The sequence below is a fragment of the Dermacentor variabilis genome, chromosome 9, assembly GCF_050947875.1.
Source record: "Dermacentor variabilis isolate Ectoservices chromosome 9, ASM5094787v1, whole genome shotgun sequence".
In the NCBI taxonomy this organism is placed as follows: Eukaryota; Metazoa; Arthropoda; class Arachnida; order Ixodida; family Ixodidae; genus Dermacentor; species Dermacentor variabilis.
The window spans coordinates 150,252,037-150,266,463 of record NC_134576.1 but is presented as its reverse complement, the minus strand read 5'-3'; the positions used below and the strand labels follow the sequence as shown (position 1 = coordinate 150,266,463).

Below are 14,427 nucleotides of genomic sequence, written 5' to 3'. Positions count from 1 at the left end.
CACTCGTCAACTGCACGCAGTACATTTTTGTTTGAAAGAAGCCACCGCAACACTGGGCGTATGCGGCACACCGTCGCTTTCCAGCTACAGCTACATGACCGCCAACCTTTAGACGCGTGTTTTAACAGCAATATTCGCGACGGGTCAACTCTAGTTAATTTGCTGGCAGCAGAAGGACGCGAATAATGCAGGGACAACTTTTTGATGGAGAACGCCCATGGACGCGTTGACCACATCGATTTCTGCACTATACTGTCAACCTCCGCGCTCCTTCGACGGTTCTGCTCTATCGCGAATATGCATAGGTAGACCATCGTTTCCTCCTTCCGCGGGGAACTCGCGACGCAGTACAGAGTGCGTGTCAGTGACCCACCGACCCTGATTACGAAGGGCTGCATTCGTCTTGTTTTCTACCTCGGTGTCTCGTCCCTAGCGTAGTTTAAGTTCACAAAATAGCGCCACAGGTAGACGCGAATAATTTCCTTTTTCATTTACTTTTCGTTTTCCTCGTTCAATGCATACCTCCAGTTCGTACCGTTGAAGGCAATATATGAAGGTGAACGAAACAAACAAGAAATCTTACCGACGTCACAAAGTATCAGTGGCGCCTTGACAGACGACGACTCGACCGCACGATGTGAAACTCGTCGGCACACACAGGCTCAAAGATGCGATTAACAGTGAGCAGGCCCTGAACGTTCTTGCCAACAGCGGTAAAGGGACTGACAGCATCGAGGAAATAAAGTACGCAGCATGCGCAGCAGCTGAAATTAGGGTAGGGAAGGCTAATCGGGAGGGAAGCACGGAAAGCAGACGATACAGCTGATGATGATGCCTACCAGTCTCGCGGAACTCGCAAGTAGAGCCTTTAAAGACGGCCGTTTTTAATCAATGGAATGTTACACTCAATAACGTTACACGTCTGCTCGCTAATAATGAACTACAATGCAGCTACGCAGGCTGAGGATTCTTGCCACTCTTGCCAAAGTTCGTGCGGTCGTAGAGGTCGTGAACATGACATAGCGGGAAAAAAAAGAACGACACAGCTTTTTGTGTGCTTATCTGTGCGTCTGAAAGAAAAAAAAATATAGACCACACAGTGCACTTATGACTACGGCAAAGCCTCGTTAAAGTTTGCTAACGTGACAGACTAAAATAACGACGATGGCGCCTTCTCGCAGTGCGACGGCGAACCAAAGCTGTTGGTGTCACGTGTCATTCTCGACGTGAGCCGGAAGCGCTGAAGACGTGGTGCTTCCCTCGGTTCTGTAGTCGCCGGAGGCTGCAGGTCTCTGTTTCGTGGGTGCAACATGGCCGGTGCTAAGTTTCAGTACGACGAGAGCGGCGGTACATTCTTTTACTTCCTGCTTTCGTTTCTCGCGCTCGTGGTGATCCCCTGCACCTACTACTTCTGGCCAAAGGATGAGCGCGCAGCCGACGACAAGAAAGGCAGCGGCGGCCGGCGCAGCTGCCGCTGCCCGCAGTGTGTGGACAAGACCCGGCGTCTGCGCGTCAACCAGCCGTGGCGCCGCACGAAGCAGAACATTGTCCGCGTCCTGCTCGTGCTTGGATGGGTGGCCATGGCCGCGACCGCTTACAAAGTGGCTCACCTAGAGCACGACTTCGTTAAGTGGGACCCGTACGAGATCCTCGAGATCGATCCGTCGTCGTCGGAACGGGCCATACGTAAAGCATACCACAAACTCAGCTTGGTCTACCATCCTGACAAGGACACCGGCGATGAGCAGAAGTTCATGATGATTGCCAAGGCGTACGCGGCGCTCACTGACGAAGAGGCGCGCAAGAACTGGGAGACTTACGGCAACCCGGACGGGCCCGGGGCCACGTCTTTCGGCATTGCCCTTCCGTCGTGGATCGTCGAGAAGGAGAACTCGCTCTGGGTTCTAGGTTTGTACGCAGCCGTTTTCATGATAGCGCTCCCCGTTGCGGTCGGTGTCTGGTGGTACCGCTCGGCCAAGTACGGTGAAGACCAGGTCCTTCTGGACACTTCGCATCTGTACCTGTACTTCATCAACAAGTGTCACATGCTCATCTTGCGCCGTGTCATCATGGTTTTGGCAGCTTCCCTAGAATTTGAAAAGAGTCACAACCCAGAGATTGTGCTCCGCCCTACGGACGACGTCGAGATCCCAGCCCTCATCAAAATGCTGCCCAACTTCAACGAAAAGAACCGCGAGCGGCCACTATGCTACGAGTACAGCATCAAGGCACGTGCCCTGCTTTACGCGCACATGCTACGCATACCTCTTAGCCCCGGTTTGGACGAGGACAGGTGCTACGTCCTCCGAAAGTGCCCCGCCCTGCTAGCCGAGTTTGTCCACTGCGCCTCGCAGCTCACGATGCTCGGCCTGGCTGGTCGCATTTCGAGGATCCCTAGCCTGGAGACTCTGGAGTCGGCCATGCGGCTGAGCGCGCTGCTGGTGCAGGCCCAGTGGGAGCACAGTCATCCGTTTCTCCAGCTTCCGCATGTCACGGAGGAGCTCCTCAAACACCTGAGCGGCAAGCGCAGGTCCATCAGGAGCCTGCACCAATTGTGTGCACTTCCGGCTGCCGACAGACGGGCACTCTTCCGAAACCTCAGTGATGCTCAGTACGAGGACATCCTTACTTGCCTCGAGAATTTGCCTCTCATTGTGCTCAGCGTAAGCACAGAAGTTTTGGATGACGAGGACGAAGGCGTAATCACAGCTGAGTCGATTGTGACAGTCACAGCAACGCTGACCAGGAGGCCCCTGCTGTCTAATGCAAAAGAGGAAGCCACACAGCCAGAGGTAGAGGATGCATCTGGTGCAGAAGAAGCGGAGGCTGCAGCTGGGGATCTGAAGGACAACTCACCTCAGGTACGAAGCACTGCTAACAACAAGCACAAAGGCTGGGACAAGTCACGTAAGAAGAAAGGAGCGAAGGGTGGGAAAGGAAAGAAGAAGAATGCCGCACAGAACAAAGGCAAGAAGCAGCAGGCAGTGGTGACAGAAACAACAAAGGAAGAGGCACATCCTCAGCCGGCGCGAGACGAAGAGCAGCACGAGGCAGGCGATGTGGATGAAGACAGCTACTCTGACGACAGTGATGATGAAAGGCACAGTGAGAAGCATGCAAGCCGAAGGAATAGTGCAGCCAACCGGAACTCTTCAGCAGCAGCAGAGGAGGATGATGACTGGCAGAGCATCCAGCACAAGGTCTCCAAAAAGGACAAGAACCTTGAGAAAAAGTCCCGACGGTCACACAGTGTCCACTGCCCACTGTTTCCCGATGACAAACAGGAGTTCTGGTGGGTGTACCTAGTTGACAAGAAGCAGAGGAGCCTATCCACTGTGCCCTTTCTCGTAACAAACTTGGTTGACTCAGAGGAGGTGGTTCTCAAGTTCACAGCTCCTTCACGACCGGGGATCTACCATTACACATTACATGTGCGCAGTGACTCGTACCGTGACCTTGACGTCATGCACAATCTCCGGCTCGATGTGAAGCCTGCACAAAAGGTGCAAGAAACACACCCACAGTGGGACATCTCAGAAGATGAGGAGGACAGGGCCGACGAAGAAGACAGTGCAGTGGAGGACTCGGACCTGGCAGCAAGTGAGGGTTCCGATGAGGACTGAGGCAGCCCAAGTGATGACACTCATGGACCACTGGTGGCGACGGCCCATTTGCCTTTCCAAGGACATTTGGTCTAGCTTGCACTTGTGTTGTCAATCACGAGATTGTTTCTTTTTTTCTTTTTTCCGTCAAGCTGCTGGTGTCCTGAAATACTCTGTACTTGATGGAGCCAGAAGCATTACACTAGAAGGAACTGCAGTGGCAGCAGCTTTCGGCCAAAATAGCTTGCTGCACTGCCAGGTTTGTGACACACTATGGACATGTCAGGCACATGCTCTCAGGACGAAGGCACGTGCCTTTGGTGCAAAAGCAAGCTTTGGCATGGGTTTCTTGTTGTGAATTCCTTTTATAAATGCGAAGTCCAGCTTTTGTTTTAATTCGTGCAGGTATTCTTCCCTGGTGGTGGCATTTACTTGCTGCTCTAGATCAACTGTATGGGGGCGGGGAAGAAAGGTGGGTAGGTTATTGCTGAGCATAAACTAATTATGTACATGTCATTAAGCTACAGAAGCAGCTTTGATCTCTACCCTGTTGGCAGTGAAGGGTCTATGAAAAAGTGGCTACAAGGGTTGGGGGCAGGGGAAGAATACATTTTTGAGACGTTTTAAGGTAGTGCTGCGACGTCGCTCTAAACAGGACTTTCATGAACGAACCGTCGGCATTATTTTTCTATTAAAAGTCGTTTTTCAAGGTGTCCTACTTGTTCAAATTCATCATGTCTGGCCTTTTTTTCTCATTGCAATCTTTTTGTTCCCACTGGCGTGCTCTCTACAGCATGGTGGTGTACAGAATTCACAATTACCATTGCACAGTACAAGTTATAAGGAACTGATTGACATCTTACGAGCTTGTGTATAGTGTAGCACAACCAGAACACACAATGCGATAGAAAAGATTGGGACACAGTGCTATCAACAACAGGGTTAACTACATACGATGAATGCTATTGTATGAAAGGAAGGAAAAGATATCAAGCCACATGTCAAAAATGGCTCTTGAGAAACAATCACTATTTCCGACTGGTTGATTCAAATGATAATGTAGGTGGAGTGCCACTACGACAACTGACAAAGTGCAAAAAAGGGTGGGAACATTTCATTATCTTAGTTCATAATCTTGTTTATGAAGATGGTGATCTGACAAGAGGAATACAGAAGAAATCAAGATAAATAATAAATGTGTAACCTGCGTGGCTGTCTGTAAAAAATGATGCAGATCCAACACGCACGTTCAAATCTATATGAAGGTTTCATGCAGCAGTTAATCTAATGCAATAAATTTGCACATTTAATTCCTGCATCTTTGGCGTAATGGAAACTGGTGCATGCATGTGCTCTTCTTGTGTAGCCATGTTAAGCAATGTGACAAATGTTCTTTCATTTTTTTTCTTACTTTAAACATACCAGGCCTTTTCTGACCAGTCCTCTGTTCTTGGTATGTACCATCATACCGAAATCGTTATCAACATGCAGCAGTCATTTCAACTGGTTGGCCTTGGCCTTGACCTTGTATGTGCCATTGTATGGAAATCATCACCATCGCTATAATTAACATTGCTTTCTGTAAACATACCAGGCCTTTTCTGACCAATCCTCCGTTGTTGGTATGTACCATCATACGGAAATCGTTAACATGCAGCAGTCATTTCAAATAACTGGTTGGCCTTGGCACAATATATACCTTGTATGTGCCATTGTATGGAAATCATCACCATCGCTATAATTAACATTGCTTTCTGACCGATTCCTTGTTGTGGACACGTACCATGGTATGTAAATCATAATCAACACGTGGCAATCACCTCAAAATTGTTGGCTTTGGCACAATATGCATCTCCCACTTGGCTGAACCCCGCAGGGATATGCGTCAATGTATGGAGATCATCACCACCATAATTTACACGCTTCGTAGCCATTTCCCATTGTGGCTATGCGTCAGTATGGAAATAGTAATCCTCAACAAGTGGCAATTGTCACAAAAAGCTAGTTGGTGTAGGCCCGAGAGAAGTGCACGCTGAGCTATTGTGGCCCAGGGGTCACAGCATTGGCATGCTGTACTAGAGGGCTGAAGTTTGAATCCAGCCAATGAACGCGTGTTTTCTTTGTGTTTTACTCTGCAAGAATCCAGCCAGCGACCAATGGACTCGGGCAAAACCATGGAATGGTGGGCACAGAAAGCTTTAAAATATCCTTTTACTTTATCGATAGTGACCAGCGACATATGGTTTTGCTGCAATTTTGCCTGCTTAGTGACAGAGGGCATTACTGCTTCTTTCACAAAGAAAGCACACATTTTTTTGTTTGTCATGACTGCAGGTGAGGGTTTCAATATCCAGTTTTAGAAAAGATCATTGCCCAGAAGCAGCTTTTTACATGTGCTCAATGATTATCATTTGGCAACACTATGCGGAGTTTGCAACTGCATAACCTAAAAGCAAGTGGGCTGCCTCTACACCTTTTGTTAGCAAATGGTTGCCCTTCTTCCTCGTTAAGGTCACATAAAAAGACACATCTTCTGCCTTTGGGATGAAAATCATTGGCATACACTATCCCCCAGGCATATTGAGCATGTTCTTTGTAGCTCGTCTGAGAAATAAGTTGGGAATAGCAATAGCATTATGCTTACAGCTACTTGCTGTACCAAATGCACACTCTGGCGGTCACTAAATTGTGTTGCCAGTGGACTTTCCCAAGCTTGTCGGTGAAGGTGGAATGCAAACACTGCAGAAGACTGTCCTGATTGCAAGTCAACGTTTTCAGGCCTGGATGATGGTCTAAATATTATTTAACGAGGACAGACTTCAATACATTTGAAGTCAATCCTGCTCGTGAGACACTAGGATGGCGCAAGTTAAAAGGTGTTGAAAAACACAGCTAAGGGCACAAAGCAAACCCGTACACAGCTCGTTACCTGGGGCCCAATAAATTTTCAGCATGAGTGAAGTTAGCGCAAGTAGAACCACTGTGTGCCATACACATTACAGATACTGGCTGACCAAGTTGTCTCGTAGTGGTAAGAATTGTAGCACATCTGCGACTGCTAGAGCGGTCTTGACTTAAGTCGAGCCCTTTCTAAAGTGCCCTAGCTAAAAAGAATATTTGAGTAAGGTGGTACAGCGTCTATATTACATGTATACTACACTATTTATACCAAGCAAACTGATGGCACTCTTGGTATTGCATTACATTCATAGCAAGAATGTCGGTGGTTAGGCAGCCTTGAAGTAACAAAGTGGCATTAATAAATTGATTTCAATTCCTTAATTGTATTGAAGCTATCATCAGGATACAAAGATCACTGCCATGCAGGTAAAGCACATACCTCAGCAGAGTTTGTCACTTAACCTGATTTATGTAAACATGAAATCGGAAAGATGCCTATATTGGAAGGGGTGACAACAAATGAAACCTAACGACAGATGCACACACACAGGATCATCATAAAATGATCACAGAGGTTATTGTGTAGCTATTCTTCCACAAAAATTCTGCAGCACCAGGTCAGTACTGCCAATGTAAAACCACACTACATGCAATCACACTATATGCAACAAGTGCAGGATGTGGCATGCTGCTGCGTTCACAAACTTCAATTTACTAAACACTTGAAAGATGATCACATGCTTATGTTGTTCATGTGTTGGCCACTGTTCACTCAGTAAATTGAAGTGCAGAGCCCTTGGCAAGGAATTCATGCAAATCAGAAAAACCCAGTGAAAGCTATATGAAACAATCTAATCACAGTATCTTAGGCAGTATTTCTGGACTGAGATATACTAGGTACTTACAAGCCTTTTAATATTGTAACGAGGATGTGGGGAGTAAAGAAGATTGTATTTACAATATATATACAAAATTAGAGTAGTTAAGATGGCTGACCACCAACAACACGCAGCAGCAAGCATTCCACGATCTTCTTCTTGCTCTCTTCTTTCATCCTTTCATAACAAGACCACCAGGTGGAGAAGTGCTGTCTTGGCGCATGGTAGGCGAAGAATTGCAAGCGAAGCATGGCTTCAGCCGCAAAATGTGGACGCCGTCAACAGGCGTCGGACTTGAGGATGCATCAAACTGTAGCGGTGAAATCTCATAATTTACATTGTTAACTTGAAGTAGGACTTCATAAGGCCCTGTGTAGTGAGAGAGAAGTGAGAGGCCAACCCAACGACATGGTGACCAAAGGAGCACCCAGGCACGTGGCGTGAACTTTACACAGCGATGGCATCGGTCCTAACACTCTTTTTGTATATGCTGCGAGGCTAATAAACGAGATCAGGTGACTTGACGTGACATGTGAGCGCGATCGATGACTTCATGAGTGTACTCAGTTGCAACACATCGCACAGAAGGGAGGATGGTGTCAAACGGCAAAGTGGGGTCACAACCATACTAAAGATAAAAGTGTGAATATCCTGTGGTGTCATGTCGGGACGAGTTATACGCGAACGTCACGCAGGCCAGCGTGGCATCCCAGTCACGGTGATCGTTGGAGACGTACATCGACAGCATCTCTGTGATTGTTCGGTTGAAACATTCCATAAGACTGTTTCTTTGTGGGTGGTAGGCAGTGGACAGCTTGTGCTCACTGGCACAAGAGCGAAGGAGGTCGTCAACAACTCAAAACAAGAGCAAGCGGCCGCGGTCTGTAAGTAACTGTCGAGATGCATCGTGGTGGAGAATGACGTCATGGAGGAGAAAATCGGCGACGTTTGTTGCGCAACTAGTCGGCAACGCCTTTGTTATTGCGTAGTGTGTTATGTAATCAGTAGCAACGGCGATCCGCTTATTCCCTCTAGTCGTCATCGGAAAAGGGCCGAGCAGGTCAAGGCCTACACGAAAGAACAGTTCAGAGGGAACTTCAATTAGATGGAGTCGTCTGACAGGTGGCAGGCGAGGTTTCTTCCGGTGCTGACACAATTCTCAAGTTGTAACATGACGCACGGAGCAGTAGAGACCCGGCCAGAAGAACCGGCGTCATATGCGGTCACATGTACACAAGACGCCAAGGTGTCCCGCCGTAGGTGCATTGTGAAGTTACTCGAGAGCGATGGATTGCAGATGATGAGGAAGAACAAGGAGTAACTCAGGGCCACCAGGGTTGATACTGCGGTGGTAGAGGATGCTGTCGTGCAGCACGAACATGTGGCACGTGCCATCAGTGCTGCCAGATTGCACTCCGGCAATGATGGACTGCAAGGATTCATTGCGTTGTTGTGCAGCACGCATGTCGGTCATGTCAGTAAAAGCCATCATGCAGGCCACTGGATCATGAGCAGCAAGATCAGGGGGATCCACGGGTGACGAGAGAGGCAGTCAACATCCTTGTGCAGACGTCCAGACTTGTAATTGACAACAAACTAAAATTCCTGGAGCCGCATAACCCAGCGACCAAGCCGTCTTGTCGGGTCCCGGAGGGAAGACAGCCAGCAGAGCGCGTAGTAATCTGTAACGACCGAAAACATGCGGCCGTACAAATGTGGCCGGAACTTGGCGACAGCCCAAACTAAAGCCAAGCACTACCGCTCGGTGATGGAGTAATTTATCTCAGCAGGCAGCTGGCGTAAGCTATCACGCACTCGGTACCATTCTGTTGTTGGGTGAGAACAGCACCGATGCCATGGCCGCTTGCATCAGTGTGGATTTCGGTCGGTGCAGATGGATCAAAGCGGGCAAGTATGGGAGGGGTGGTCAGAAATCCAATGAGAGCGGCGAACGCGTGAGCCTACACCGGGCCCCATGAGAATGGCGTGTACATTAGAAGACCTGTCATGGGCAGAGCAACGTTGGCGAAGTTTTTGACGAAATGGCGAAAGTAAGAACACAGGCCGACCAAGCAGCGCACGTCAGAAGCAGAACGTGGCACAGGGAAACTGCGTATGGCGCGAACTTTTTCCGGGTCTGGTTGAACACCGGATGCGTCAACCAGGTGTCCCAACACGGTAATCTGACGGCGTGCGAACTGACACTTCGTGGAGTTCAGTTGGAGGCCGGCTTTCCGGAGGACCGCAAAAATGGCAGCGCATCGGGTAAGGTGGCTGCTGAACGTGGAAGAAAGAACAATAACGTCGTCAAGGTAACAGAGACAGGTCGTCAATTTGTAGCCTTGCAGAAGAGAGTCCATCATACATTCAAATGTCACCGGAGTATTGCATAGGCCAAAGGGCATGACTTTGAACTGATATAAGCCATCCGGCATGATGAAGGCCATCTTCTCGCGGTCCATTTTATCAACTGAAATCTGCCATTAGCTCGTTCGAAGATTGATGGATGAGAAGTATTTAGCTCAGTGCAAGCAGTCCAAGGCGTCATCGATGCGTGGTAGTGGGTAGACGTCTTTTCGCGTGATCTTGCTTAAGTGGCGATAATCGATGCAATTACGCCAGGTACGACCTTTCTTTTTCACAAGGATGACAGGCAAAGCCCAAAGGCTTGCTGATGGCTTGATGACCCCTTTGTGGAGCATTTTGTCCACTTCTGATTGGATGACTCGACGTTGAGCATGCAATACATGATAGGGACGCCGACGAATAGGATTCGAGTCTCCAGTGTTTATACCGTGGTGAACAACAGATGTTTGACCGAAAGGCCTGTCGCCGAAATCAAAGATGTTACTGTACGATTCAAGCAGGAGACGTATGTCCGTGGCCTGTGCAGAGGTGAGGTCAGGTGCAATCATCTTCGCAAAGTCATCCGTTAGGGAACCAGAGCTGTGAGCTGCCATTGTCGCTAAGAAACCACTCTCGGCACTCAGACATTCAATGTCAAATTCAGAAGTACTAGAAACGCTGGCGAAGAACATGCCGGCTGGAAGCACTTGAGGGCACATGCTGAAATTGAGAAGTGGAAGAATGACGCCGTTATTAGTAATTGTCACCAGCGTATGCGGAATAGCAACGCTCCGGTTCAAAAGCACGTCGATGATGGGGTGAAGCACAAATTCACCGTCGGGAACCTGTGGCTGGGCGGTCAAAGTGACATAAGTAACTGCCTTGGGTGACAGACGCACATTGTGAAGCAAGCACAAGTGCGGTGGGGCAGTGCTCGGAGCATCGGAGAGTTGAGGCAGTTCTAACTGAAGAACACCGGCCACGCAGTCGATGAGAGCAGAAAGAATGGATAAAAAATCCCATCCAAGGATAACGTCATGAGGGCAGTTGTCAATCACAGCAAAGAGAACAGAAGCAGGGCGACCAGCACACATTCCAAGTACTACCAGCACGCCGCCGTCGGCCACAGGAAGCACTCGGGCAGCTGCTCGGGTGATTACCTTTTTTAAATGTCTACGTAGGCTGTCACTCATCACAGAAACGTGGGCTCCAGTGTCGACGAGTGCTTGGACAGGTACGTCGTCTATTTTGACATCAATTACACTACTCTCTGTGGGCACAGACAGAGCATTTGCTGCAGTAGTAGGCAATGCAGCACCTCCTCCGAGGGCTGCATTTCTTAGTTTTCCGAAAGGGTGCAGCAGAAAGCCACAAGCGACAAAATGCGATGTGGCTGCGGCATATGGGAAGACGGGCGACGTGTTAGCGGTGAACGAAACTGGTGTACACGCGGCGATGGTGACCGGCTGTACCATGTGTTCCTAGGTAAGTTGTCGGCACTGTTAGACTCAGCGGTGGGCGAAACATTGCGGGCATTTCCATCAAAATGGCTCAGGTTGGTTGGTGTGCGAGGTGTTGAGGGCCAGGAGTTCCAACAGTATCCGGCGACATGGCCAATGCGGCAACAGGTGAAACATATCGGCTGGTCGTCCGCAGTTCTTCACTCGGTCGGGTTGCGATAACGCGGAGAGAAGCATCGGGGTAGAGTGAAAATAGTAGAAGGCCGTTCGTTAACTTTGGGATTGGCGCACACATAATGTAAACCAATGCTTTCAAGTTCCTGGCAAACGATGGCTTGTATGAGGGGAACTGAAAATGTGGCAGCATCAGGGCTACGCGAACAGCAAGTTACAGGCACCAACGCATACAGTTCCTGTCTAATGATTCGCACCACGTCCTCTGATGGCAACGCATGCTGCTGTGCGGGTTGATCTTCACACATCGACGTTGCGGCACTAGTGGGAAGCCTGGCAAATGGTTGCAAGACGCATTGACTTTTGGCCTGCTCGAATTGTCGGCACTCTTTAATGATTGCATCAACTGTAGAGCAGCTTTTCCACATGAGCAGATTAAACGCGTCATCAGCAATGCCCTAAAGCGCGTGCCCGACCTTCTCAGCTTCTGTCATATCGTGATCGGCTTTACGACAAAGTGCCAGCACATCCTGGATGTATGAGACATAGGACTCCGTGGGGGATTGGGCACGGGAGGCCAGTTCCTGCTTTGCGGCAATTTAACAGCCAGCTGGTTTGCCAAACAACTCTGTCAATTTCTCTTTGCATTGATCCCAGCTGGTTAGCTCCTGCTTGTGGTTTTTGTACCGCCCCTTTGCCACGCCTCTTAGGTACAACAACAGGTTAGCTAGCATAAGCGTAGGGTCCCATCTGTTGATTCCACTCACGCGTTCGTACATGGCCGCCCACTCTTCAACGTCGGCACCATTGGTCCCACACAACGTTCCAGGATCCTTGGGTTGCACAACAACAACCGAAGGTGACAACGACGTAGCATGCAACGGTGACGTAGGAGGCGGCAATGACGTCGATCCCGAATGCTCACCGTTATTCATGGTGCAGACGGTGATGCGACGTGCACTGCGGAACTCCGTTTGCAGCCGTGGTACCCCGCAGCTCTCACCAATATGTTACTAGGATGTTGGGAGTATAGAATATTGTATTTTCAATATATATACAAAATGAGTCAGAGTAGTTAAGATGGCTGACCACCAAGATGCAGCAGCCAGTGTCCCGTGATTTTCTTCTTCCTCTCTTCTTTTGTTTTTCCGTAACAATATATGGCATGATTTTATGTGTTTAAATGCTGTTCATAGCATGTTGGCTTGTTTTACATACCATCACTGTAACAGTTCCGCAAAACAAAGAGCCAAAGCGCTAAGATGGTGGACTCACACAACTAGCTACAAAGTGGCTTCTAAGAAAACGTCCGTTATGTGGGATCTCCAACACAAGCAAAATAAAAATGAATGCATCACATGGTAGAAAATATATCAACAGAATACAATAAATACACACAAGTACAGTATACCGATGCCAGGCGTAGCTCCTGTGCCTTTGAGCCATAAACAAAACAACCTACGTAAATGGCAGCTAGGGCAGGTGATATAGAAAAGGCACCAGCGACATGAAAGCAGCAACACAGTTTCACTTAAATGCAACGAGGACAAAATCCAAGGCCTAAGAACAAATCTTTGTATTGATCACAGATGATGAACCACAGATTATAAATATAAACAGTCCAATATGTACCACTGCCACTGCAAGTGATTCGTTCCAAAGCAAAATTATATGCAGAAATATAAGCGCACAATGTAATATGATTACGAGGCCTTTGTGGAATCATGAAATTCTCACAAGCCCTGAATGAACACAGAGATTCTGGTAAGCTGCTGAGTGACAAAGGTTCACATTTATAATATTATATAGTATCCTATGTGTTTATGAAAGCTCTGTGTGGTGTCACATGATGCTCTTGATGTGAACTTTACATACCAGAACCCTTGCTCCAACAATTTAACAAAATATCCTCATCATTACATGCAGCAGAATGCACTTGGGCAACTCACAGGGCAGGTGGAAACAGCACTGTTGACAGGATTAACAGTGCCCTAGTTTCAACCAAAATTTTGGGCCCCGATTTTTGAGAAAGCATGGCACCCACACAGAAGGCCATTAAGGAAACCACAGCTGATAGTAGCCACAATTGCAGCTTTTAACAATGAAGACAAGAACTCTCTTCAATCCTGATTTTCGTGAATGTGGTTTACCATGAGACATCCGCACACAATGAACACATGAAAAGTTGGTTGGTGCAAATCTATCTTTACGGTTAATCTTGATGCAATGGCATGAGAAAGACGATGACATGAAGACACATGAAATATATACAAGTGCCATTTCATTCGTCTTCGTGTCCTATTCTTTTTCACACCATTGCATCAAGACAAACTGTGTACCCAACCAGCCCAGGTAACTATGCTAATCTACAAAGTGTGTGCAACCTCGTGTGGAAAATGGACTGAACGGAAGGAAATGCATGTGCTCTAGTAATGATGGCAAATAGTGCCATGCATTTGTTGTGACCCAAAGAGTGCCACATGCGGCATCATATCAGCAAAGTGCCTTCCCCTCACAACACTATTAAGGGGCTCACATGCCACTGTCATGCAGCACGTTCACCATGCCCCTTCAGACGAAAATAGTCAGAGTGCAAAGATGAAGGAATAGCTGTACAAAAGTTATCAGTAAAGTATGTAGAGTTACGGCATCTAAGAGTTGCACTAAGAAAAAGAAATGCAATATCTTTGGTTTCAATGTTTACTCTTGACACTGAAGTGAGAAAAAAATGTTGAGTCAGTTGTTGCTAATCAAGGTCTGAACAGGATAATTAGTGTTGAACAGCCAGAGAGCCCTTACCATGAGGCCTGTCAAATAGATATGCTGTCCCCCTACATAGCAGGAATGCTATCATATCGCACATCAATACACAAACTGAAAAGTGCCCTACGAGTTACGCCGAGTCATTTATGACAAAGGAGAAGGCCGAGTCATTCAACTCTTCAGCTGCCTAGAGGCAAAATGCTTGCGGCACAAGAGGGCCATGCATTTGGGTCTGCAACAATCATTCATACTGCCCTCCCTTTGGGAAGCACCAAAAATACAGTCCTGCTTTCAAAGGGTTCG

General features: G+C 48.0%; 2 protein-coding genes across 4 annotated transcripts in view; one reads left to right on the top strand and one right to left on the bottom strand.

Moving 5' to 3' along the window:
- LOC142557833 (putative phytanoyl-CoA dioxygenase) overlaps positions 1-826 on the bottom strand; it is a 78,664-nt gene extending 77,838 nt beyond the window's left edge. For 2 of the 3 annotated variants that reach the window (XM_075670015.1, XM_075670017.1), the window contains exon 1: positions 584-826. The gene's annotated coding sequence lies outside the window, so the exon portion shown is untranslated. The remainder of the gene's footprint in view (positions 1-583) is intronic. The other variant, XM_075670016.1, reaches the window with a different exon arrangement.
- A 390-nt stretch (positions 827-1,216) lies between these two features.
- On the top strand, positions 1,217-4,317 carry Sec63 (translocation protein Sec63). The gene has a single exon (XM_075670014.1). The coding sequence runs from the start codon at positions 1,311-1,313 to the stop codon at positions 3,621-3,623; it is 2,313 nt and encodes a 770-aa protein (XP_075526129.1). The 5' UTR covers positions 1,217-1,310; the 3' UTR covers positions 3,624-4,317.
- Positions 4,318-14,427: the final 10,110 nt, after the last annotated feature.